The sequence below is a fragment of the Acinonyx jubatus genome, chromosome F2, assembly GCF_027475565.1.
Source record: "Acinonyx jubatus isolate Ajub_Pintada_27869175 chromosome F2, VMU_Ajub_asm_v1.0, whole genome shotgun sequence".
Classification (NCBI taxonomy): Eukaryota; Metazoa; Chordata; class Mammalia; order Carnivora; family Felidae; genus Acinonyx; species Acinonyx jubatus.
Genome location: NC_069394.1, coordinates 45,069,388 through 45,096,942, shown reverse-complemented (window position 1 = coordinate 45,096,942; position 27,555 = coordinate 45,069,388). Strand labels below are relative to the sequence as shown.

Genomic DNA, 27,555 nt, shown 5'->3' with positions numbered 1-27,555 from the left:
AATGTTTCATAGTCATATATTTGACCCTATCAAAGCAAAATCATCTTAGCAAGGTTTGCAGTTGGTTACAAAGTACATAAAACAAGAGTATGGGGAACAAACCCACACAGTCACTCTTGAACACAAACTCAAAACACACATTCTAATGACAGAGATTGGGTTCTGGTATTTTCATAAACCAGAGTACAGATTTCAACGTATTTCGCAAATCATATGATCAAACGAAAATGGACATGAAAGCACGTTTAATTATGTACATGTTTTTTAAAAAGAGGTGCTGTTTTAAAATAGTCCACATGACAAAATTTGGCAGAGTACATAAAATCGTTAACAATAAACCAAAAAGTATGGAAAACTAGGGGAAAGGTCCAAAGAACCAAAAATAGAGCATATCTTTCATCAGATTTAGAAATTATGTATATTGTATGCTTTTTTTTTTTTTTAATGTGCATAAAGCAACTCTATGCTGCAGTTTGAGAAATCAAAAAGATTTTATTTTACAAACACACACACTGTATGACTGGAGGCATTATTTGGGCAACATAAAAAGATCCGGGAGAAACTTGTTGCTGCCATAAATCGGGGATGCGGGGTTAAAGATGGAGTGAATGAGGCATGGCGATACTTCGCACAACTTTTAGGGAGCACATCTAAAACCCAGTAACCAAAAATCAGCTGGCAAATGGCATGAATATAACGGATTATTGTTTACTTGGAGACCAGAAATAATGACGAAAAGGAAAACTGCAGCTTTAGATTAGTATTTCAGAAACAGTAAAACCATACTATTTTAAGTAAAAATGGATGATTTTATTATATAAAATTATGATGGGCAGAATACAGAAAATTTATTTCTCTTCTACCTTTACATATTTAAGTATGAAACAAAATGCAACAACTGGGAGAACTCATTACAAACTACCAAAAGGGGTTCATTTGGTGAAATTATTCAAGTTACAAAATGCTACGTAAATAAATGCACTTCAAAATACATGAAGTGTAACACAAGTACGAAAGTAGTGATCTTAAATGATTCCTTTAACAAAAACTAACCAACAAACAAGAAGCACAAGAAAAATATTGTCAAGTTAGAAAAGAATAAATCAAACATATTGTTCACTGGGATTATTAAACAAATTCTTTTAAAAAACAAAAACACCTAAACAAGTAATTAGGATTTAAAAAAAGAATAAGAATATTCCAGTATTATATATATTTTTTTCTATCAATGAAAGAAAGACTGGAGGCCAATTAAGTACTATAGACCCAGGTGCCTCTAAGATCACTTGCACTGAGGTCTTCTTGGCATCGACATGTAAGTGAACTTCACCATTACCCAAAGGTGAGAAAATTTATGCATTATAGAGGAAAGGAAAACAATTATGACTGCAATAGGGCAAAAAACTTATGCATTAAAATGATTAAATGCAATGCATTCTCTAGCATAAGACTAGAATAACCTGCTCCCAAAAGAACTCTTTTGCACTTTAGTAAATCAGGGCAAAGGTTTTACCCTGAGGAAAAGGCAAATGGGAGGTCTCTGATAAGGTAGACTCTTCATAGCCAAAAAAGACACCAACCAGAAAATGTGCATTCATGTCTATAATCTGGGTTGTAAAAACCTAATCATTAAGTTCACAAACCATTTTAAAAACGTAAGATGATAAATGAATACTACATATGTCATATGGATCATATGCCAAATTACTGTATGCTACACTCCTAAGTGCTATTAATAAATACACTCAATTCATGCTACAAGAGAAAGAATTGAGACTTAATTTCACATTTCAGAATTCCTGAGTCTTATCAGAGAAAAACAAGTACCAAAAAACAAACAAAATAAACCTACGTTATAGTAGGGCAAATAATACAAATTTGGGTATTAAGTCAATGTTACATTTATAGTTTTAAAGCTGAAGACTATGGGGACAAATATATATGTAATTCGGTGGTATTATAAACATGATTTTAAAGCTTGGTTTTTTAAAAAGGCGATTTGATCAAACAAGGCCACCTGAGTGACATCTTTAATGATGGAAAGCCCATCATTTTAAAAGAGTAGATCTTTATCTCAAAGCCTAATGATGAATATAAAAAGAAAAAGAAATTTACTTTACTAAAATTTTTTAGTAAGACTGCAATGGGACAGCCCTTTGATGAAAGATCTAATGAGCGTAAAGCCAATGTAATGGAATTAGAACTTGAGTTCTAATTTGAGCCACCATCCATTAAATAATTTCCCTTTTGCCTTGCATATTACACAGTGAAAATAAAAAGGTATCTTAAGAGCACTTCAGTCCCACAATGTAGGATTTAAGCTTGTGTGAATAGGTGTAAATGGCCCTGCAATGATGCTTGCAAAAATACATTCAACCCAAAGTTAATGTCTATATTCTAACTAGTAAAGAAAAGGGAAGCAAAGTGGTCCCTCTTAAAACAACAAAACAAAACAAAACATTATCTTTTCTGGAAAGGACAAAGAACACCTAATAATGTCATACATTTAAAATTACATACTTCTACTCATCATTGTAAGTAGGGAAGATGCAAACAACTACTCAGGGACTTTATAAATAAAGACACTAAGCAGAAAAATATTTGGGTTATTTCTTTGTTCGTAAGTACCCAGAAAGAAAACAATTAAAAAACACTAAAGTGCAGACCTATAGGCCATTGCGGGCATAATAAACGATAAAGAGGTGCAGCCCAAATTTGCATCTACGGTTACACTTACATATCCAGAAAATGATTCTTCCTTTAAAAAAATTGTGCAATTTAAAAACGAGTCAGTTTTGTTTGTGCCGTAATACAATTAGAACTTGTCTCTGCCCACTAGTAAGGTGACCACTAGACCTTGGACAGCACACTAGCTCTCGACAACCATACATTTTGTTAGAGTCATACAATATTGATTCCACCTCCGGAAAATGTTAGAGTCCTCTTGTTGTAGAATGAAGAGCCACTGGTATTTGGTTGATTGCCTTGAACCAGAGAGGTTTTCAGTTCCATTTCACAAGCTACAATAGCTGCATTCAGTTCCACTTGAGCTCGGTGAACTACGTAAAACATGAGGCCTATACTTATAATAATCTGTGGACAAAAATAAAACATGACAGTTAATCATATTTTACACAGAGAAACATGGAGAAATAAATCCCATAAATATCTGGCTTAGAAATGTTTCAAACGGGATGCCTCTCCAATATGGTCAGGTAAGATTTTTAAATGGGTTACACACAGTTTCCATTCATTCTTTCCTTGGCTGCTTCAACTGGGAAGAGAGGGCTGAAATCTAGAAGTAACCATCAGAGGATATCAGGCTAGCACGCATACATCCTTTTTAGTCCACATAAATGATGTTTGCTTGATACAAGTCAAACTCGTCTCCTGGTACCAAACAGCTTCCTTCAAGGAATAAAAAAAATAAAATAAAAAAACAAAACAAAACAAAAAAGTCTAAAAAGAGGCAACAGCCGGCTAAACTTTATTAATGTAATTAATGTAATATATCTTTGCAGGACTATAAATGTCCACAGGTATTCCCAAGCCCACTTAGAGAGAAGCACTACCATTTACAAATGAACTATCTGGTGCAGCCAAACTTTAAAATACTATGAACCGCTTTAAAAAAGTGAAATGTCAATAAACTTCAAAAGAAATTAACAAGAGATCATGAACATGAAACTGTCTGTACTTAAGGAAAAGCAAAAACAAAGGAAAACATGATGATCAAGAAAAAAAATGCCAAAGGGCTATGAAAAAACACACTGAAATCAAAATCCGGTGCTAGTCTTGACTTAACCGCTCAACTAGTGATGTGATTTCACATCACTAGGGAGGCTTCTCCCACTGTCCTATAGGAACCTGTGGTCCCTCTTTATATGTTAATGTGCTTTAACATTCTATATACAGTTCATCAGAATGTCTAGGCAGTACATATCTTCTAAACGGTATTTATTCCAAACTTCATTTGTAAGTCAGTTCTTTCGAATTTGGAGCAAATATTCTCAGGCAACAAGGTTAGGACAGGTAATTTTTAATGTCCCAGTAAGTTTCAAAGGCTACTCTAACCATAGTGACCCTAAAATATAACATGATATAAAATAAAAGCCTATCCATAATTTTAACAGTTTTGTGGGAAAAGTATTCTAAATAGAAGCATTGAGGGTAGTGAGGGAAGTGCCAAGGCAGAGCATAGTGGGGGTGGGTTAGCGAGGGGAACTTGGAACTTGTGCAAGGGGGGGCACTGATAAATGGGTAGCCAGTACTCAATAAAATTCTTATTTAAGCTTATTTATTTATTTTGAGAGAGAGAGAGCAAGAGCAGGGGAGGGGCAGAGAGAGGGAAGGAGACAGAGAGGGAGAGACAGACAGAGACAGAGAGAGACAGAGAGAGAGAGAGAGAGAGAGAGAGAGAGAGAGAAACTTACAAGCAGGCTCTGCATTGTGAGCATGGAGCCCAACACGGGCTTGAACTAACGAACCACAAGATCATGACCTGAGCCCAAGTCAGATGCTTAACCAACTGAGCCACCCAGGTGCCCCATAATTCTGAGCAAATTAGGTATTATAAAGGTGGGCCTTCAAATGCTGTATTTGCTCTCCTAAAAAAACAAGATATACTAACTGATACATAAGTTTGATACCTATCAGCGTTATGGTGACACCATGGAAAGATGTGGAAAACTGACTTGGGGAGGGTACGGGAGAGCTGCTGAGCTCTGCCTCAGACATGCTGGATTTGAGGTGCCTGTTGGATATCCAAGGCAGTGCAGTGAAGGGTCCAGAGCTTAGAAAGAAGGCTGAGCTGAAGATGTGTATTTGGGAGTCTTTATGCAAATAAACCTAATAGCAGCCACCGTAATAACTGCATTTCCAGGAAGAAGAGCTTTCAGAGTAAGAACACAAAGCTTAGGCTAGAATCTTGAGGAATATCAATTGTGGGGTGCAAAGAAGAAGAGATGCTGACGAACCAAGCACGTGGGAAAAAAAAAAATCAAAACAGCTAAGGGAAGAAAGCGTTTTAAAAAGAATCTTAGGTTGCTGAGAGTTCAAGTCAGATGACAACTGGAAAGTATATCTGATTTTGACAAAATTAATGATGACAGCCACAGAAAGTAGGCTTAGATCTAGTGAAAAACTTTTTCAGGTTTCCAGTGAGGGTAAAATCTTTACATGGGATTTCCCCCAGATGCCCTTGTAGACCCAAGGCCTGGCAATATGTGCTGATTCTTTCCCCAACATACTACCTTATTAAAGAGTAAAAAAAAAAAAAAAAAAAAAAAAAGGAACAAAAACCTGTTTTATAAAGTTTCCTTATGAACACAAAAGAATCAAACACAAACAAATGGACCAGCCTTCCACAGAAAGGCATCTCCTCCACCATCGACTAGACAGCAGGCTGAGAGCATGAGCAGAATACCAGACAGTTAGTAGATTTCTTAGATGGAAATTGAGGGGTTTCCCACTTGAAGGGTTCGGATTTTTCTGTTAATCAAGAAAGGCAATCTGTTGAGAATGAAGTGGAAAGTGGGGACAGGAGCCAAAATTACGAGGAGTGAAGATAGGTTTGCCATAGTCATTGAGGAAATGGGGGGTGGGAAGACAAAGGAAACAGTTAAGTTATGGGGAAATACTGAGAAACCAGAAGTTTTGCAATCATGAATTAAATATTACCAATGTGGTTGTATGACTTCCCCCAAAACAACAGGTGCGAAACATACCAAAACTTGGATTCATCCAGGGTTTTGGCCGGTGGGTACACCGAAAAATACAGGGCATGGACTGTAACTGTAACTGAATTGCAAGACCACAGCATCTTAAGTTGGATTTTTGTACACGAAATAGTTGTTCCTTCCTCTGAACATCTATTTTGTATTGCTTTAATTTTACAGACGCTGTGGATTCTATTTAGGTGGCTATAAAGCTCAGAGGCAGACGAGTGACTTATTTCTAGCAAATATGAGAAACCTCACGAATACACTTACTCTACTAACTTTAACCTAAGCTTCATCCTTTGTTCCCATGTTAGTTTCCCTCTTCACGCGGACTTCTTTTCCCTCTTGTTTTATTCTGTGTTCTTTTGTAAGCTGAATGAAATCCTTTCTGAAATATACTAAGTTATAAGGAACATCAACAAATAAATCTGAGGTATTAAACATGCCTTTATTTTTTTTGTTGTGGCAGTTATTATTGTTTTTATAAACGTCTGGGCTAAAAAATATTTGCCTTTCCCCCATCTTGTAGCCTAAGCTGAATTTGTCAACTCAAAGGGGTAAGAAGTTGTTGGAAAAAAACAAGACCCTATATTTTTAGAAGCACTATTGACAAATTCATGAACTACTTTGTTCTATTATAACTCCACTAATTATAGTTGAGTGATTTACTAAGATACATAGAAACAAAATATCAAATAATGAAAAACTTATGAAAACTACTGATAATGACCAATTCTAATTACGCAAACATAATGTAATGGGAAAAAAGGTATTTTGAATGGGTTACTCATTTTCAGAGAACTAAAAAAAACATAAAATGTGCTTAAATGTATGCTAAAAAAAATCTATCATTCAGGGGCAGCTGGGTTGCCCACTTAGTTAGGCTCTGACTCTTAATTTCAGCTCAAGTCATGATCTCACAGTTTGTGAGTTTGAGCCCCACATTGGGCTCTGTGCTGACAGCATGGAGCCTGCTTGAGATATTCTCTCTCTCTCTCTCTCTCTCTCTCTCTGCCTCTCCCTTGTTTGCAGCCACTCTCTCTCTCTCTTTCTCAAAATAAATAATAAACTTAAAAAAAATCTATCATTCATGGGGTGCCTGGGTGGCTCAGTTGGTTAAGTGTCCGACTTCAACTCAGGTTTGATCTCACGGCTCATTAGTTTGAGCCCCATGTCAGGCTCTGTGCTGAGAGCTGAGAGCCTGGATGGAGCCTGCTTCAGATTCTGTGTCTCCCTCTCTCTCTGCCCCTCTCTGACTCACACTCTGTGTGTCTCTCTCTCAAAGTGAAATAAACATTTAAAAAAAATTTTTTTAAATCTATCATTCAGGTTCTTTAAAATACATACACATACACGCATGATATATATATATATATATATATATGATATATATATATATCATGCGTGTGTGTGTGTGTGTGTGTACATATGTATCACTTTGTACAAACAAGTAAAAACAAAATGGATTCCCGAATAGGAAAAATATTACAAATTTTTTCTTAAAGTAAGCCATTCAATTGATAAGCTTTATTTATGGCTCAATGTAAATATTCCTGGACTTACTAAACTTCTACTACATAAGCACAAAGAAAATCAACTCTGGCTTTATTTATCATAGTATTTTTACTATAGTAACTTAAAAATTAAGAATAATGCTAAAAGCAAATTTGTAATATGATTAGCATATATTTAATAACTATAAATTAAACCTAGCAAGTGAAGAGACCAGGAAGATAAGCTGGCTATCTCAGTGTTATCTGCTCTGTAAACTATCGTCCTGGCTATGAGCATGGTTCCCACGGCCAACTACCTTGGTTCATGTCCTGGTCCAACCCCTTGCAGCTGAGACTTTAGACAAATCACTATCTACTGGTGTGCTGATAAACTAGCTCTTGGAGATCAGAGGTAGGAGTCTTGATTTGGAGCACCTGCCATTTTCCATAGTATAAATATTCCTGCCACTGCTGATGTTGCCGAAGAGTTGGGGAGAGATGTACGCAATTAGTTGGACATAAGAAAAGGACATACCTTCTAGTGTTTTGGTAGGGATTAAATGAGCTTAAATATATGGCATATAAAGCTCTCAAAAGTTATTATCATCGTCTTACTAAACCATCAAAAATTTTGGTGATTTTATATTTTCATAAATCTCAGGAAGCAAACATAGCACAACTAACGAAATGAATTTTGAACTCTTCCCATTGCAACTTAAAAGCACTGAATAAATGTGCCTACATAACAGGATTTTTTTCTTTTATCAGCCTTTTATATGGAATTGTATTACCCTAAACTATATTACAATTTGCATGGTAATAATAATCCATTATGCAAATCTTACAGGAATTTGTAATGGAATACTTCAGACACTTTTATAAAGCAATCCTTTCTAAAAAAAACCATTTTTTTCTACATCAAATTGTACTGGAAAAAAAATTACATTGCCAGTATAATATTTTTTAAAAATACCAATTAGAGAGTTCAATAATTTGAAGATAAAGTCAGATAAAAACCCAACCCTACCAAATCTCACTAAAATTATCTTCAGAAACATAGTATTAACAACACTTCACAAAAACTCGAAATAGAGCGATGACTGAAAATCACTGCAAAAAGAACCCTATTTTTGTCATTCCCTTTGTTTTAAGAGAATTTTTAAGAAGGATCAGTTCAGTTCTATACACTTCCATATATCCACAGTTAAAATGTAAATGTTGTAAAAATATGAAGTATGATTGAAAGAACAAGAAATAAAAAGGAAAAATTCTCTTAAATCATTCTCAATGAAATCTGTTAGGTTTAAAATAAGCAATGCCATACAAAAAGAAAAAAAAAAAAAAAGAGAGAGAGAGAGAGAACCCTTAGCCTTAAACTCACCTGTAAACAAAACACAAAATATCCACTAACACTCTGTTCTGCAATGACATCTTCCATTGTCCGCAGGGTGGTACCCAAGTAAGAATTCAGAAGCTGGGTAGGAAGCAGTCCAACCGAAGATGCCATCAGATAGTTGGGTAAGGAGAGATCAGTAATCTAGAACAGCAGATTAAAGGGAATGATTCGTTATCAAGTAAAATTTCAATTTTACATAAAACTGTGTGTACAAGTCTTGCTAATGGTTTTTCCTTGGGAGTAGAAGGAGCTGAAATATTTTACAAAGCATTCTCATTTTTTAAAATGATTATAAAGGGTATACATGTAGAATGTAGATTGAGAATGAAATAAGAGTTTAAAGAAAAATTTTAATATTCCATGATTCTACCACTAAAAGATAACATTGGTGACAATCTTTTTCTTCGATGTAAATAAAATGTGCACACACGCGGATCACTCTGTAAAAACAGATTTGTAAGTTTTCCTCATGTCATGAGAAATCTTCATAAGCGTGTTTCAACGCCAGTGTGGTTACTGGGCTCTGAAGCCAGATAACCCTATAATGGCATGCTGGTGCTGAGAATTCAATGAACTCTTTTGTCTCTGAGAATCAGCATTTTCAGCTGTGACCTGAAGGTAATAACATGGTTGTTGTCAGGATCAGAAATATTAGCACAGTCAGGAGCAAATGCCTAGCACGGGACTGACTCTCGAAAAGGTAGACATGATCATTACTACGCAATTATACTACCACTGTGTGGATACGGTACAATTTAAGCATTCTTCTGCTATGGAATATTTCAATTGCTTCCTTATTTGTTTCTTTGTGTATATGTGATTATGTATTTATATTTTTGCTATTATAAGTTAAAAAAAAAAAACACTCCGATGCAAACCTTTGTATGTTAACCTGTGTGGGAGTGTCTAAAATATTCCAACCAAACCCCTCCTCTGGTATTCATGCCCTTATGTGATATTTTCCCCTAGAATGTGAGTTGGACCTAGTACTTACTCCTGGCAAACAGACTATGGCAGAAGTGAGGAGATGCTTCTCTCAAGATTAGGTTACAAAAAGAATGGACCTTCAGCTGTCCCTCTAGCAGGTAAGTAGCTCCATGGAGAGCGCCATGTGCAAGGAACTAGGGTCCTCAAGCCCACAGCTAGCAAAGACCTGAGGCCAGCCAACAGCCACATGAGTGAGCCTGGAAGCAGATTCTCCCCCAGCCAAGCCTTATGATAACTAGAGTCCTGGCCAACGCCTTGATTGCAGGGTTGTGAAAGAAACCTGAGTCAGAGGCACCCAGCTATGCTGCACAGGAATTCCCAACCTACAGAAACGCTGAGATAATAGATGCTTATTTTTAAGTCACCCCCTTTTTGGAGTGTTATACAGGAAGAAATGACTAATACAATATGTATCTCCACTATTTAGGATGCATCACTAGGAGTAGAATTACTGGATCTAACAATAAAACCTGTTTTCCAAAAAAGTTCACACTGATTTACATATCTATCAATAAATAATGCATAAGTATGTCTATTTCATATACTCTTACCAACTTTAAGTATTAAACTTCAATCTTTCCTAGTTGATGGGGTAAAAATGATATTTTATGATTGTTTAATCTATACATTTTAATATATATTAATATTAGTTTTAAACATACATTTTTCTGTTTGCATTTTTTATGGCTTTCCTTGTTCATATTTGCCCAATTTTACTGGAATGTTAATTTTTTTCTTATTTATTCATAAGAGCTCTTCATATATATGGGCAACCTTTGTCCATTATATTTGGCAAACATTTTCCTCTAAAGTATTCCTTATCTTTTAATTTTATGTTTTGACATACAAATGTTTCATAATTTTTGTATAATCAAATATTACCTATCTTTTCCTGTGACTTTTCTTTTTTTTTTTTTTTTAGCTTTAAAAGGTCTTTTTAGATTTATTTTTTTTTACCTGCATTTCTCTTCTAATTCTATTTTCCTTTTTAACATTTACCACTTATTCCTTCTGGAATTTAATTAAAGGTGAAGATACAGCCTTATTCCTCCCCTTCTCCAGTAGCTAGTTTTCCTAGCATTACTTATTGAATAATTAATAACTTCTCCTATGATTTGTGATGTTTACTTTATAACAAATAAAGTAATTATATGTAAAAGGGTCTACTGGGAGCTCTAACACTATCCACTGACATCTTAAATCTTATATTGAAACCAGATTGTTGTAAAGACTATCAGTTAATATCTGGATACAGAATTCCCTATCCTGCAAACCCCTTTATTAGTCTTCTTTTTAAAAATGCCATAATTGGGGCGCCTGGGTGGCGCAGTCGGTTAAGCGTCCGACTTCAGCCAGGTCACGATCTCGCGGACCGTGAGTTCGAGCCCCGCGTCCGGTTCTGGGCTGATGGCTCAGAGCCTGGAGCCTGTTTCCGATTCTGTGTCTCCCTCTCTCTCTGCCCCTCCCCCGTTCATGCTCTGTCTCTCTCTGTCCCAAAAATAAATAAAAAACGTTGAAAAAAAAATTAAAAAAATGCCATAACTATTCATACCTATTCATTTTTACAGATACATTTTAGGACCATTCTATCATTCAAAAAGAAAAAAATCAGCAAATTTTCTACTGGGATTAAGGTAAATTTCTAAATCTGAATAGAACTGAAATCCCCAGAACATTCAATTATTCTTATCCAGAAATGTGTCTATCATTATTCAAAACCTTTCACATCTCTTACTAAAGTTTGATGGTTTTATTCACATATTATACATTCCTTATTCATTTATCTCTAAGCATTTGTGTTGTGGTTGCTCCTGCTTTTAATTTTGAGAGTAACTTTTCTATAGCCCCATCTAGGTTTACTTGTATGTAAGAAAGTTTCTGGCCACTTTACTAAACTTCTATTTGCTAATGTGAAGATCTGATATGCTTAAAAGAGTAACCTACAGCTAGTCTAACTACAATCTAATCTAATAATCCCGTAAGTCCTATTTTCAGTAAAGCTACATTCATCTCTCTGCACAGATCATTAACTGGAGACGTGCCACTGCTGGTCTGGAAAGAATACTATAGTGACTGGCTAACAATTCAACTAAACAATCACTGACTCCATTTTGCCCAGGCCAACATGTTCTGGTAGGTGCCTGCAAGGGACAGAAAGTAGGGTACAACTTCTACCTCAAAGGATTTACAAACTGACAAGGACACATCAACTACCCCAGGAAGGGGGGCTTGAGAAGGACTGTGTGGAGCCTTAAAGAGTAAACAGGGATTAGTATGAGCTGCAGGAATAGGGGCCAAAGGGCAACCATATAAAAAAAAAAGCAGCATTCGAAATGGACTCTGAAACCTAAATATGCATTTGGCAAGCAGAGATAGGTGGGATGAGGAAGCTAAGGCGTTCTAAGAAGAGAACGAACAAGGAAATGTGATACAGAAAGTACAGGATGTATCAGTGAAGTTGGCAGTGAGGTTTGGATTGTTTACAGAGCACAGGCAAGGGAAGCCTGTACAGGACAAATACTTGGGTGATACTTGTTAGGGGCCCGGAGGGAAAAGAGAAATAAGTCTGTACCCAGTAGAAAAGTACTGGGGAATGTATAGTCAAGGAATGATGTGAATCGGGTGAAGAAAGGTTCCTCTGTCAGTTTGGAGTACTTATAGGAACAGAGACCTTTCTCTAGAATAAACATGTCAAATATATAAAATGAGTAAATATGACAAAAAAATGAGTCACAAAAACTATGATACTGCAGTTAATAAGATGACATTGCATGTTTTGGAAGCTATCTTACTTTTTTGAAGTTTATTTATTTTGAGAGAGAGAGAGAGAGAGAGAAAGGCAGAGAGAGAATCCCAAGCAGGCTCTGCACTGTCAGTGCAGTCTGATGTGGGTCTTGAACTCACAGAACCATGAGATCATGACCTGAGCTGAAACTAAGAGTCAGATGCTTACCCAACTGAGCCACCCAGGTGCCCCGAAATTTGTCTTTAAAATAAATATTTCAATTCCCAAAATGTCAGAATGCAAAGCTTTAGTCCATAGTCTTTAAATGAAGACTTAATAAAGTAATGAAGTTTCTCTAAAATGCAAAACTGACATTCAGATAGGACATCAGTAATATCCAAATGGTGATATTAAGAACAGATCTCATAAATGTGAAACAACTCTGCAACTCAACTCTTTAGTCCTTTGTCCAAAGCAGAAAGCAAAGTTCATCAAACCCTTTTTTGACAAAACCTCATCCTAGGGAAAAAGCAAGTGTTATTGTTCAAATACATGCCCTTTCTGAAAAGATGTATATCCAAAGAAAGCATGCTACATGCTAAGATCTTACTCAGAATCTGCATCTAGCTCCATTCTTTGAAAATCATAATAAAGTGAGAATACTTGTTCCCAAAGAGACCTATCCAAACTTCTCTCAGTAAGTTCTTATCCACCAACTTCTTAAAAATCTGTCTGCTTGTCCTACTTGCCAGAAAGGCATTAAATGTGAGCCCAGAATATTTCCATTGGAATTCCTGCCTATAATATCCTGGGATTTTGGCTCAAGATTGTTTTCCTACTCCAAAGAACTCCTAGATACCTCAACCTAGGATGCCATTGTTGTCCTATTAGTCGGTTTCTATGATCATAAATACTCCAGTAAGAGTTTTAGGGATGGTGAATGTTACTTGACTGCCATCCTCCCATGCTTTTAATACTCTAGAAGCACCATAAAACTATATGCATTCCTGTGGGGCTTGAACTCAGGAACCCCAAGCTCATGACCTGAGCCAAGGTCAAGGTCAGACACTTAACCAACTGAACCACCCAGGTGATCCTATGCATTCTTACTCCCAAAGGTACTGGGCTTTTTGGGGCACCTGGGTGGCTCAGTCGATTAAGCATCTGACTTCGGCTCACATCATGATCTCACAGTCTTGAGTTCAAGCCCCGCGTCGGGCTCTGTGCTGACGGCTCAGAGGTTGGAGCCTGCTTCGGATTCTGTGTCTCCCTCTCTGACCCTCCCCCGTTCATGCTCTGTCTCTCTCTGTCTCAAAAATAAATAAACATTAAAAAAAAATTTTTTTTAAGGTACTGGGCTTTTACTTGGGGATGTAATTCACTTCTCTGGGCCAGTGGGGGTTAATGTAGAACTTTCCCTTATACCAAATAGATCCTGAAAACAAACAGCCCACCTGAGAAGGAAAATACAAAACAACAACAACCAAAAAAAAAACAGAAAAAGAAAAAAAAATGCTTAACTCTGAAGAGCAAGAGCCGACTTACGTTTGGGGCTGACAGTAAGAGAACCTCTATTTTCAGATGCATCACTCGACTGCTTGTGGAACCTGGGGACTGCTGACCTCTTAGGCACTGTACTAAATACCCTCGCCAAGGGCCTGCTGTCCTCTTAGGCACCGTACTAAGTACTCTCGCCAGGCAGCCCTGCCTCAAGCCCCTCCACTTTTTCAGTTTATAGCTATTTATACAACGGTTTTACCGGCTTTAATTTAATCCACTAAGAAACTTTATCTAATTTTTACATAGAGTATCCTGACATAGATCTAATTAAGAATATAAACGTGATCTACTGTATTCAGAGGAACTCAAATTTTATCCACAGTTCTATGAATCTAATATTAGTTTTAGTGAATTATGCTTTCCTGAATTTTCTTGGTTTATACAACATGGATGCTGTTTTATTGACAAGGTTGCATTAAGGTAAATTACAATTAAACACGTATTTAATAATATTATACAGAAAAAAATCATGAATCCCCAAAATATTTATTTTTATTTATTTTCTTATATAATTTATTGTCAAATTGGTTTCTATACAACACCCAGTGCTCATCCCAACAGGTGCCCTCCTCAATGCCCATCACCCACTTTCCCCTCTCCCCACCCCCATCTACCCTTAGTTTGTTCTCAGTATTTAAGAGTCTCTTATGGTTTGCCTCCTTCCCTCTCTGTAACTTTTTTTTCCCCCTTCCACTCCCCCATGGTCTTCTGTTAAAGTTTCTCAAGATCCATATATGAGTGAAAACATATGGTATCTGTCTTTCTCTGCCTGACTTATTCCACTTAGCATAATACTCTCCAGTTTCATCCACGTTGCTACAAATGGCCATATTTCATTCTTTCTCATTGCCAAGTAGTATTCCATTGTGTTTATAAACTATAATTTCTTTATCCATTCATCATTTGATGGACATTTAGGCTCTTTCCATAATTTGGCTATTGTTGAAAGTGCTGCTATAAACATTGGGGTACGAGTGCCCCTATGCGTCAGCACTCCTATATCCCTTGGGTAAATTCCTAGCAATGCTATTGCTGGGTCATAGGGTAGATCTATTTTTAATTTTTTGAGGACCCTCCACACTGTTTTCCAGAGCAGCTGCACCAGTTTGCATTCCCATCAAGAGTGTAAGAGGGTTCCCGTTTCTCCACATCCTCGCCAGCATCTATAGTCTTCTGATTTGTTCATTTTAGGCACTCTGACCAGCGTGAGGTGGTATCTCAGTGTGGTTTTGATCTGTATTTCCCTGATGAAGAGTGACATTGAGCTTCTTTTCATGTGCCTGTTGGCCATCTGGCCCAAAATAATTTTTAAGAAAGGAATGATCAAAGGAAACGAAAAGTGAGTACAGTTTGATCTTTTCATCTAATTACTATTTATTGATAAACTGTGTGTTTTATCATATATATATATATATATATCCTCAAAATACTTTATCAGTATTTCAGAAATAGTTTGAAATGGCAACTATTTGACCCTTGACCCTTGAACAAGGGTGTGAACTGTGCAGGTCTACCTGTACATGGACTTTTTCCAGTAAATACAATACAATACTGTAAATGCATTTCTCTTTCTTATGATTTTCTTAATAATATTTTCTTTCCTCTACCTTACTTTATTGTAAGAACATAGTGGATAAAACATTATTTGTATATAATAATCATACAAAATATTTGTGAATTGGCTCCTTATGCTTCTGGTCAACAGTAGGCTATTAATAGTTATGTTTTCTGGGGAGTCAAAAGTTATTTATAGATTTTTGAGCGGAGGGCAGGGTTCAGTGCATTGAGAGTCAACTGTAGTATTCACTTCCAGAAATATAAAAACTTCAAAACCAGTTTAAGAAAAAATATTAACTGCCCCATCTCCCTTCCTTTTCCCTCCCTCCCAAAATACCTCTCCCTGTGTCCCCTAGCTAGACACATCACAAGTCAGTCACACAGCTCATTCCCCCCTCATTCCCAAATCCAATCATTTGCCCTGTCTTGTCAATTCCACTTTCTAAATACCTACGAAATCTACCTACTGTCTGTTCTATTCCTATTCAATCTCTCCTCTCTAGTCTCCATACCCAGACTTAACCTGCACTCACCACCTATGCTAATTCCTGCTGAAATCTTTTAAAAATGCAAATGCAGGGGTGCCTGGGTGGCTCAGTCTGTTGAGTACCCAACTCTCAATTTTGGCTCAGGTCATAATTCCAGGGTCATGGGAGCAAGCCTTGCATCAGACTCTGCGTTGAGGTGAAGCCTGCCTGAGTTTCTCTCTCTCTCCCTCTACCCCTCTCTCCAGCTGCTCTTTCTCTAAAATAAAAAAAATAAAATAATTTTTTTAAAAACTTTAAGAATGCAAATCTAATCCTGCTTTAACTCTGACTGCCATCAGAATAAGGTTCACATTTTTCAACAGGCAAAGTGCTTCACGCCCTAGCCTCTGATTATCTCATGCGTCAAATCACATTATGTTCCAGGCACATCAAAATTCTCTTGTTCTTAGAACACTTCTTGCTCTTTTTTCCTTTTGGGCCATTGTACATTGTTCCTTCTGGAGAGGAAATTCACACCTCCTCCCACTCCTCTACTTGGGCAAAAGTCCTACACTGTCTTTCACTACTCAGTCATCAGTGTCTCTAGCAAACCTTCCCTAAGCTTCCAGGTCTGCATTAGGAACAGCATTCGAGTTCTCTGACAGGACACTAGGCACTGTCACTCCCCAGTCCCCTTCACACTAGTGAGTAACCGAAGACTTCACCATCTGTTTACCCTTCACCCCTTCCCCAGACTATAAATTTTGTAAAGAAAGGGACCTATCTGTCTTATTCTTCACTGTGTCTCTAGTCTTCAGCAAGATGCCCATTATATATTATTAGGTGCTAAATATATGTTCATTGGATGCTGACTGTATCAACATCAGAACTGTTTTTAAATGTGGAGACTTACAATAATTGCCAGTTTTTAAACAGGTTAGGATGCAAGTCTACTTGTAATCATCTGTTCTGAAATTGAGAATACCTTCCTCTGTCCCCCAAAAGGAAATCATGTTATAAATGGAAATTATCAGCAAAATGTATGCCATAGTATACCCAGAATGCGATTTCTCCACTAGACTGTAAGCACCTTAAGGGATTTGGGATGAACTTTACGTTATGTACTGCGATAACTCTAGCATCTAGAACAGCCATGGGCACAGATTAGACACTTACTAGTTACTTATTAAGTGAACACTGAATAAATACTAAAAGCATTTCCAGTAATCTCTGAGGTCAAACTAATGTCAAGGCTGAGACCTTCTGGTTAAGTGGCAACTGGGAAAGTACTGAGAAAGTCTTGGTACCGGAAAGAAAAAAACAAGGCAGGGGCTCTGAGAGACCCTACTCTAACAGCTGAAGAGGCTTTCAATGTACAGGCTTCTACTGACAAAGATGGTTAGGTCAGTAGGTCTATTTACAATGCAGAGGCCATCTTCACATACACAGACTTTTTCCTTAGTTTGATGTCCCTAAATGAGGAATTGTTTTTAATGGTTCCTAAATATTTTAAGAGTCACGGATCCATTTGAGAATCTGATTAATACACACACATACACACACACACACACACACACACACACACACACACTACTAAACCCTTTCCCCAGAAAATAAATAAACTTATACTTCACTGCATATAATTTCTGGAACACAGTCAAAAAGATCTTATTATAGAGTTGAAAAACTATATAGGCTAATTATTTTTACTCACCCAACAAAAATTTATCAAATGCCTTCTATACATAAGACCCAGCTCTCAGCAGGGATAAAAATACAAAGAAAACCATAGTTGACTGTGTGGTCACTGTCTGTCATTCTGTGCCAAATTTAATAACCACAATGTTCATTACATCCAGTAAGAGGCCACAAAAATCATTTACAACATTTACTCACAATGTTATATAAGGAAAGCACATGCAGCCATCAAGGCAAAGACTAGAAAAATAAACACTAAAATGTTAATGACTGTTTTCTTCTTTGTACTTACTATACTTTGCAAATTTTACAATGAACACTGCTAAATAAATATTGTTGAAGTAAGTTTTAATAAGACTTGTCTGCTTTTAAAGAATTTTTTTTTTTTTTTTTTTACCTAGGAAGGGGTAATAAGACATTCAGTATGTGTTAAAAGATGCAGTAGGCTAGAGATACTGATTTGTGAATTGTAAGCCCAAAGATGAAGCATAAAAACCACAGAAACTGATGAGATAACTGAAGAAAAGCACCAAGAGGGGCAAACAGTGTCAAGGAAGTAATGGCCAGTTGTACTCCGTGTACTGTGGGGCCTAAGGGTGTGAGTTCAGGTGGCATCACATTTGTCAACTTGGCCATATGTGACCCTTCAGAGACAGACCCCAAGCTCCTTCAAAATACAGCCTGATCTCCGTCTTTCTATTCCCTCCAAACTATACCATTGGCAGTGAATCAGTGTATTTTAACAGGGAGAAGAAAGGATCATTAGATACACTGGTACAGTGACAAGTATCATAACCCATCAACTATACTTGAATCTGTGGTTATATCCACGATACAGACAAAGAATTTAAGACGAGAAAACATTTTTTTTTAACATTTATTCATTTTTGAGAGTGAGAGAGACAGAGCACGAGCGGGGGAGGGGCAGAGAGAGAGAGACACAGAATCCGAAGCAGGCTGCAGGCTCTGAGCTGTCAGCACAGGGCCTGACGCGGGGCTCGAACTCACGAACTGCGAGATCATGACCTGAGCTGGAGTCGGACGCTTAACCGACTGAGCCACCCAGGCACCCCAGCTAACGCATACTTCTTTAAAATGGTTCCAATGAGAAGTGAGCCAGGGTGAGGGGTCAGGCCGTGCACTTTTAAATTTACTAAGTTATTCATTTCTATTTTGTTTGCATTTTACTCACAGTGCACATATATTTATTGCTTTTGTTTTCAAAAACATAATTTGTCAGGGGCACCTGGTGGCTCAGTCCGGTAAGCAGCCGACTTTGGCTCAGATTGTGATCTCATGGTTCATGAGTCTAAGCCCCAGATCTGACTCTGAGCTGGCAGTGAAGCGGGCTTGATATTCTCCCTCCCTCTCTCTCTCTCTCAAAATAAATAAACCAAAAAACCCCCCCAAAAAACAAAAAAACCCACACTATTAAAAAATATATTTAATTTTGTTAAATACAAAGGTAAATAAGACACATAGCAGAGCTTAAGGGTCTCTTCCTACAGTTGCAGGGCTCAGCTTAATGGTTGCTTTATTACAGTGACTGATGAAGCTCTAATACAAACTTTTTCTATAAAATGCCAGGCAAGAAATATTTTAGGCTTTGTAGGCCATAGGGTCTCTACTGCAACGGGGCCATTTTAGCTTAAAAGTGAGCCACAACTAATATAAATATGAATGACCATGGCTGTAGTCCAATAACACTATTTAGACACTGAAATTTGAACTTCATGTAACTCTGACATGCACAAAATAGTCTTTTGACATTTCTTCCGATCATTTAAAAATGAAAAAACCTGGGGTGCCTGGGTGGTTTAGTTAGTTAAGCGTCTGATTTCAGTTTAGGTCATGATCTCATGGTTCCTGAGTTCAAGCCCTGTGTCAGGCTCCACACTAACAGGGCAGAGCCTGCTTGGGATTCTTTCTCTCCCTCAATCTCTCTGCCCCTCCCGACCCCACCCCAACCCCCCTCCCCTGCGTGCAAGTTCTGTCTCTCTCTCTCTCTCCAAATAAATAAATAAACTTTAAGAAGATGAAAAAAACATTTTTGGTTTGTATACCATATAATATCAGACAGTGGACCTAGTCAGGGACCACAGTTTGCTGACCCCTGTTGTAGAGTCCTGGGATGATGTCTAATTCAACTATGTAGGACTGTGCCCAGAGCCTGACACGTGGGAAGTCCTCCATAATATTTATGTGATGCGCTATAGGCCAAGTGCTCTGAAACTAGAACCAAGAAATCTCTGAGAAATTCAGCTCTTCTTGGAACAACAATGGAATACTGGGTAAGTTCATGACTACCGTTTACTAACTGTATGCTCTTGGGTTACTTTGCCACTTTGCATCTCAGTTGCCTTAGTGGTAAGATGAGGTTTAGGGTTGATATGAGCATCAAACAAGTCACTATGTGCCTGTGAGAACAGTGCCTAGCAGTTAGTAAGTGCAATACAAATATTTCTGTTAAATTACAAAAGAAAAAAAACTCTGAGTTTCAATGCCCTCCTTTTGGAATGCAGAGGATAGAGAGAAGGAAATGGTAAATAATGAGCAAACTATATATTTAATCACATCACGTAACAAGTATTGTTAAACACACTTTACAACAGAAAGTATGGCTCAAAAGAGTAACTATAAGTATCTCAAGACGTCACACTGAATGTCAGGACCAAATCTGATTTCAAGGGTGTGATATCTGTCCTCTATATCACTCTACCTTTTAGGCAAGGATAGCCCCTCAGAGGACTGCTGTAACGATTAAGGAGGATCATGTATGTTAATTTGTTCTGCAAACTGCCAAGTGGTATATAACATATGAATAAGAGAATCTTTCACGCTTTGCTTCATGTTTTTATTTTAGGTTTCAAAAATTAAATGATGATGGAAACAAAATTTCCCATGGGGAACTATGTAAGAAAAGGAACCTACCAGACCTTTGACTTTTTAAGTTTTTCTATGACCAAAGTAAAAAAAGAGAATGACTTTTAGGATCTCCCTTCTGGCAGCTGCAAGTATCATTATGAATTCTGTTACTCATAACAACCAATTATCACATAATATTTTGGGGATTAAAATTGACATTTCACAGAAGGTAACTGCAAACTGTAGAAAAGTCCAGATGTCTCCAAGGGGGCATCTTAGAACAGAACTTACAAGACCATTCTAATGCTCATTAAATATAGGATGGGATGTTCTTGTGAATGTTTTCAGTTTTCAACTTTACAGACAAGTTTCTGCTAGACGGCTTTACTCTTTTAGGATTCCAGCTCCTTCTACACCTCCACCAACCGTCCTTCTCTATTAAGAACTAGTGTGTTTTCCAGCAACTGATAAAAAGGAAAACTTGGAAGTTGCAAGGCTACAGGCAAGACTTGCTGTTTGAATCTGAAATATCATGTGTACCTCTTAGAATGCTTGGGATTCAAGAAGTTAACACATCAAAAGGCACTTAGTAACCAAGGAATGGCAGGAGACAGGCTGCAGAGGTATGTATGCTGTGAGGGTTTGGAATTTATCCTGAGGGGAAAAGAAAACCCACTTGAGAGTTTCCTGCAGGGGAGTAACAAAATCAGATTTTTCTGGATAGAGAAAAAACTGGAAATCCTTAGCCCAAAGGCAAGGAAACCAGGTAGGAGGCTTAGACGCCTGAACCAGACTGATGGCAGTGGGCCAAACCTAAGTGTTCGGGAGGCAGAATCCACAGGGTTTAGCCAAGATTAAGTGGGGGAGAGAGGAGGTAATCAAGTGACAGAGTCATGAAGACTGCTACCCAAACACCCCAGTTTTATCTCCTTCCTGGCACACGCATCGCTCTTTTGAAATCAGCGCTGGCCACGTAACTTGTTCAGGCAGTGAAAAGTGGGATTATATCCAGATGAAAGCTTTAAAACCCAGTAGGCAATCCACTGTGTCCCAGTAACCAAGTGAAAGAGGGTGGCTCTGTCAGCCTGGATCCCAGGGTAAAAGTGACATAAAGCAAAGATTCCCTGCCCCTTCCCCAAACCAAGCTGAATCTGGATCTGTCAACAGGTAAGCAAACCTTTAATTCTGAACCTACTGAGATGGAGGGGTTTTCACTACCGCACAATGTAGCCTGTCCCGACCGAAGCTGTAAGAAATGCTCATCCTAGGGGTGCCTGAGTAGCTCAGTCAGTTAAGCGGCTATTTCTTGATTTTGGCTCAGGTCAAGATCTCATGGTTCGGCTCCAGAGTTCGAGACTTGCTTGGGGCTCTGCACTGACAGCGTGGAGCTTGCTTGGGATTCTCTATTACTCCCCCACGCTTGTGCTCTCTCCCTCTCTCTCTCTCTCAAAAGGAAGGAAGGAAGCAAGGAAGGAAGGAAGGAAGGCTCACCCTATAGGTGTGTCCATAAAGAACAGTAGTTAGAAGCACACATAAACTATAAGTCTATATATCTGTCTTAATAGGCAGTAATAACTACAGATACAACATTAAAAATGGGGAGGGAGGAGCTTTAACTATTTCCCAGCAAAAACAATAGCTACTTTTTTTTTTTAATTTCTTTTTTCAAAGTTTATTTATTTTTTTGGGGGGACAGAGAGAGACAGAGCATGAACGGGGTAGGGGCAGAGAGAGAGGGAGACACAGAATCGGAAACAGGCTCCAGGCTCTGAGTCATCAGCCCAGAGCCCGTCGCGGGGCTCGAACTCACGGACCGCGAGATCGTGACCTGGCTGAAGTCCGACGCTTAACCGACTGCGCCACCCAGGCGCCCCAGCACATTTTTTAAAAAGGAAAAAATTTAAATATGTACTTGGGAAATTATATTTCTTATGACCTAAGAATTGATACTATAGAGTGTTATGTACTTTTTTCCTATTTCAACAGTTTCAAAAGTGGAGGGTCAGCTTGCATATCCCTTTTTAGCACAGACGGGAAGAGCAAAGAAATATGGTTAATAACAGACACAAAGCAAGGGAAAACCCCTTTTGTTCTATATGTTAACCATTACAATCAACTTCTGCCTCTAAAATGTAAATACCACTTACCTCCACCACTAATAATAATAATTGCTAACAAAGACTGAGAATTGACTATGTGTCAGGCAAAGACCACCTTCACTGCACTAGCTTATTTAACCTTCATAACTCATCATGGCTAATCAAGGACTATTTCCAAAGCCTATGCCTCTCATGATCACTATATCTCACTTAAAGTAAGCTCAGATAAATTTCTTTAATTATGGACATTAAGAAAATGAGTTTTAAGTGGAATAGAGGAGAAAGAGGGGGGAGGAAGATCTTTAAAAAGAGAGGAAGGGAAAAAGAAAACAAGAGAAATATGCCTGGGAAGCAGGCAGCTATGGGCAGTCAGAGGTTTATGGGGATACAGAGGGTAGAAGTAGAATGATGTTATACAAAGCAGAAGAGAAAATCAAACTATAGCAAAAATCAGTCTAACCTAAGCTTTCTTTTCATCCACATACCCTGGGTGAATTCGGTAAGCTTTCTGGTTGAAAGAACTACTAAAGCAGATAGTTAAGAATAACAGAAATGACCAAAGAGAAAGTAACAGACTATATCCACTGGCTCTACAACCCACCCTGCTTAGGGCTAGAAGTAAGAATTTTACAGTATAACGCACCTTATCAGCCCATCTTGGTTCCCAACCTCGGCTCCCCACCTGGTAGGTGAGTGACCCTGAACAAGTCACTGGAGGGTTGAGCCTCTGTCTCTTCCCCAGTAAAACTGTGCCAATAATATCTATTTCAAGAGAACATTTTTCTTTTTTTCCTTCTTTTCTCTTGAACCCACAGCACCAACTTGAGACTTGCCCCTTGTCAAGTGTGGTTTCAACTACATAATTACGTTCAATTATTTCCAAGCACAAACTGTAACTTTTTATTCACAGATTTAAAAAGACATTATAAAAAAAAAACTGTCCTACCTTTAATTAATACATATATAATGAATCCTCATTATATAACCAGGACTACACTACGTACTAAATATGCGATGCAGAAATAGAGCCATGGGTTGAGACCCTATCATCAAACCATAGTGCAGAGTTTTACTTTACCATTTATTTAGTAGTTAGGTGCCCTTGGGTAATCAAATAGTAATGGTGACAAAAACCAACATGTGTTTGTTAAGCCAGGCTCTACTGCATGTATTTACCTTATGTAACGGTCTCAATAATCCTATGAAGTAGGTACCACTACTTCCCCCATTTTTCAAATAAGGAACTGACCACAGAGTGGATAAGCAACTTGACCAAGGTCACCAGACTGTATGCAGACGACAGGCCTCTAGAGCACCAGTCCTGTGCTCCAAACTATTAAACAAGAGTCTACACTATACGCATAAGCACATTCTCCAGGGCTGTTTTAAAGATTACAAATAATATTTGTGAAGAGCTTAGGACAGTAAGCACACAGTAGGTGAACAAGAAAACACACAAGGATGCAAGCCATACTGGAGAACAAAGCAAACGTTAGAAGGAAATTATTCGGGTTCCTTAGTCCCAACCCTCTTCCAGAGTCTTAGGACACTTGATCTATTATTATCCAACATAAGGTCAAAGTTCCATGTTTATACTTCATACTACAGATTGTTGTAAAAGGGAAAAATTTAAGTCAAAAAACATAACAAACCACCATAAACACCAAACTTTCTCTTCACAGAAAACCCCTGAGCTATCTCCATGCCTCCATGAGCTTCATTCTACAACCATTGCTGATGTTGGTCAGAATGAACATGAGATTTGCAAAAGACGTTTAAAAAAAGAAAAGAAAAAACTTAATTTCATCACAAAAATGGGGTAGGTTGGTTAGAATTCTTTTTTTTTCTTTAGATAAACTGCGAGTTTATTCATGTTGTTTAACCTGATGGTTACAGCTTGTTAAAATTATATATTGCTTTAAGAGCGATTGGTGGTGATAAAAAATTATTCACAAAAATGAATCAGAAGTCATTTGGGCTTTAAAAGGATACCACACTCCTAAAAATACCAATTTTTATCTGTTAGGAATGGGTGGTTGGAATTATTCTTAATACAAAGCAAAATGAAAAAGTTTCGAGAGAATTTGTTTTTGAAGCAATACAATGTATCAGAATCACTAACAGAATATAAAATACATCTATCCCTATGGTTTTGAATGCTGTGTCTCTTAACTTCCATACAGTTTTATTTAAGTCAAGCTGAAGGGCTGAGTTCCTAGAAATCTCTGTATGAACTCTTTGTAGTTTTGAATCATTGAATTTGGGTTACTCAGTAATCTAGTTCAACCCCTTCACTTTAGAAAAGAGGAAAGCAAGGGAAGAGAGAGTTAATCATTCGTTCCAAAGTCATGAAGTTTGTAAAGACTGGCTTCCTTTCTTCCAGTCGGATAGTCTCCTCACTAGGAGTATTCCTATTCCTCAGTTGCACTGAGCTAGAGAAAGCTAAAGTGGATAAGCAGAACATACGAGTATCGGGCAAAAAAAAAAAAAAAAGGTAGGTGTGTATAAAGAAAAATATATGCTCACTAGGCAAAAGGTCATACGTCCTATTTTGTTTTATCCTCTACCTAGTGATTTCAAAATGAAGTTCCTCCAAAGAAAAATGAACTGGAGGATTTCTCCCTTTGCATTGTACTAAAGCAAACTACTTTATACTTTATGGAGAAAAGGCCTACTACAAATTTTAGGAAACTCTGTAATATGGAGTCTGAAGCTACGCCCTCCACTGTTTATCCAAACACTTCCTTTAGCCCCGTGTCCTTAAAAACTTGAGTCAAAACCCGGGATGCATTTATGCAGGCAAGAGGGAAAACTAGGAATGTGAAGCCGTCACTCCCTGACTGTTGCCAAAGCTGCTACAGAAATAAGATGGCAAATGTATAACATGGACATTTTCATTCATTTCTCCTTAAAGTTAAAAGGACTCTTCGTTTTTAATCAAACTTATACGCCAAAAAGGAGTAGTTCTTTCTCTACCAGATGTCCCTTTGAGGCCCCGACTTAAAATCGGTTTTATTTGTGTAAGATTCCTCAGCGTGCGACGCAAAGTGATCGGAACTCCTGTTTGTCAATGTCACTTCTCTGTTGGCATTTGTCTGATGGAGCGCCCTCCCAGGGCCGTCACAAGACCGCTGGAAAACAGCCCTGGAAACGGATGGGGGCAGCGGGATACCACTTACCGAGAACACCGCATTCTGAAGCCCAAAAGGTATGGGGGTCAGTCTGGCCAGTGCCACCACTTTCAGGCCGCTTCCTCCCTCCACCACGCGAATAACGGCGCTCAGCTTCTCGCTGCTCTGGATCCTGGCGGCCACCCAGGAGGTGAGGAGCCGCTTGCAGACCACATGGGCGATGAAGGTGCCGATGAGGACGCCCACCACCATAAGTCCCATGCCCAGCACGAAGCCGTACAGGTAGCCCGCGGCCACGTTGAGCACGATGTAGCCCCAGCCGCAGGGGAACGACACCACGATGAAGCCCACGACGAAGAGCAAGACCCCCAGCAGCGAGTCGAGGCTTTCCACCCAGAGCAGGAGGTGCTGCAGGTAGCGGCGGACCAGGGCCAGGGAAGCGAAGCACAGCGCGGCCAGCACGCACACCAGCACGAGGCTCCGGCACCAACAGGTGCTGCCGAGGCAGCAGCAGCGCCAGTTTCTCACCTCCGCCACGCCGACCACCACGCCGCCGCCGCTGCTGCTCCCGGGGCCGCCCGCCAAGGCCCCGCCCGGCGCCGGCAGCTCCGAGGCCGCAGGCGGACCGTGGCGCTCCAGATAGGCGCCTAGCAGGGCGCCGGAGGCAGCCGCCGCCGCCGCTGCCGCGCTCGCCCCGCCCCCGCGAGGGAGGCGATCCGCCGCGTTGTCCCCGCCCGCCGCCCGCGGCGTGGCCCAGCGGGCTGGCAGCTCGGCGCGGCCCTGGAGGGCGGCGTGCTGCAGGAGCCGGGGGAGTGCCTGGAGCAGGCTCCCGCCGGGGCTCCACATGCCTCGGCCGGCGCGGGCCCTCAGCCGGCCAGCACCCCCGCCGCGGCGCCTGTCAGGCGGCGGCCCTTCATGGCGCCCCTCACGCCCTGCCTGGACTCCCTGCGTCCGCTCAGGGGGCAGGAGACGGCCCGGGGTGAGGGTAAGGACTCAGCGGCGGAGGGACGGGTCCGGCGGAGAGTGTGAAAACTCTGGACCCAGCACCGGCCAGGCCCGCCCCTTTTCGGCCAGAGGAGGCGGGGCCTCGGCGTGGGGGCGGGGCCTAGCGCGAGCGGCGTTCTGGCACCGCCCCCCGTGACGCACAGTCCAGCCCACTACAAGGACCGGTTGGAGGGGGTCTGCGGCCGGGTGGTCCGGCCGGGGCTGGGGCTGCTGGGGGAGCCGTTTGGAGGAGAGTAGGATCCGAGGGGACGCGGGCACCGGAGAGGGGTGGAGGGGACCGTCAAGTGGAGGGTGTGGTGACGGTCTGGGGGCCCAGCGCGCTCCCGGCCTCCGCTGGCGGGCGCGCGCGTGCCTCGTATCCGGGCGCGCGCTCTTTGCCCCCGGACCCAGTCCCAGTCCGCAAGCTGCTTGGATCCCTGCCCATTGCTTATTGGGCGTTTCTGCAGTAACCTCTGATCCGAGGGAGCGACTCTTGGGACGCTCACATCCACAGCTCCTTTGGCGACACTGGAGGGAGAAGAGTTCTTGATGTGCTCTGAGGAGAATTTGCTAATTGTTTACCTCCCCAGGTAGTGAAGTCCCCGTGCGAGTTTCACGTCATCGCTTGGTCCTTCAGGGGATGAAGAAATTAGGTAGAAAGGCCCACCCTTGACGGAATGCCCCTTCTGACCGCAAACGTCCATTAAGGAATGCCAGGCACTTGGACTAGGGACTTCTCAAAAAGGTTCACAGAAAGACATTTGTTAAGGATTCGCACTATCCAGTGGCTCAAACTTTTTTTTGCTGGTTTCCGCCCTTTAACTTTAATGTTCCCCAGGTCCTCTTTCCTTCTTTCCTTCTCCCTTTTTAGAG

General features: G+C 39.7%; 1 protein-coding gene across 2 annotated transcripts; it reads right to left on the bottom strand.

The window, feature by feature from the left end:
- TMEM64 (transmembrane protein 64) lies at positions 1-26,759 on the bottom strand. 2 transcript variants are annotated; one of them, XM_015082864.3, is made up of 3 exons: positions 25,747-26,756; positions 8,595-8,750; positions 1-3,093 (listed from the first exon to the last, which is right to left on the bottom strand). In XM_015082864.3, the coding sequence occupies exons 1-3, from the start codon at positions 26,542-26,544 to the stop codon at positions 2,902-2,904; spliced, it is 1,146 nt and encodes a 381-aa protein (XP_014938350.2). In that variant the 5' UTR covers positions 26,545-26,756; the 3' UTR covers positions 1-2,901. The 2 variants fall into 2 exon arrangements, with proteins under 2 accessions (XP_014938350.2, XP_026920063.1); XM_027064262.2 differs by lacking the exon at positions 8,595-8,750 and having other exon boundaries at positions 25,747-26,759.
- Positions 26,760-27,555: the final 796 nt, after the last annotated feature.

Excerpts from the sequence above, each read along its gene's own strand:
- TMEM64 (XM_015082864.3), bottom strand. The coding sequence starts at position 26,544 with ATGTGGAGCCCCGGCGGGAGCCTGCTCCAGGCACTCCCCCGGCTCCTG. Across the intron at positions 8,751-25,746 it reads TTCAGAATGCGGTGTTCTCG|ATTACTGATCTCTCCTTACC; the intron begins GTAAGTGGTATC and ends CTGCTGTTCTAG. Across the intron at positions 3,094-8,594 it reads ATTTTGTGTTTTGTTTACAG|ATTATTATAAGTATAGGCCT; the intron begins GTGAGTTTAAGG and ends TTTTGTCCACAG.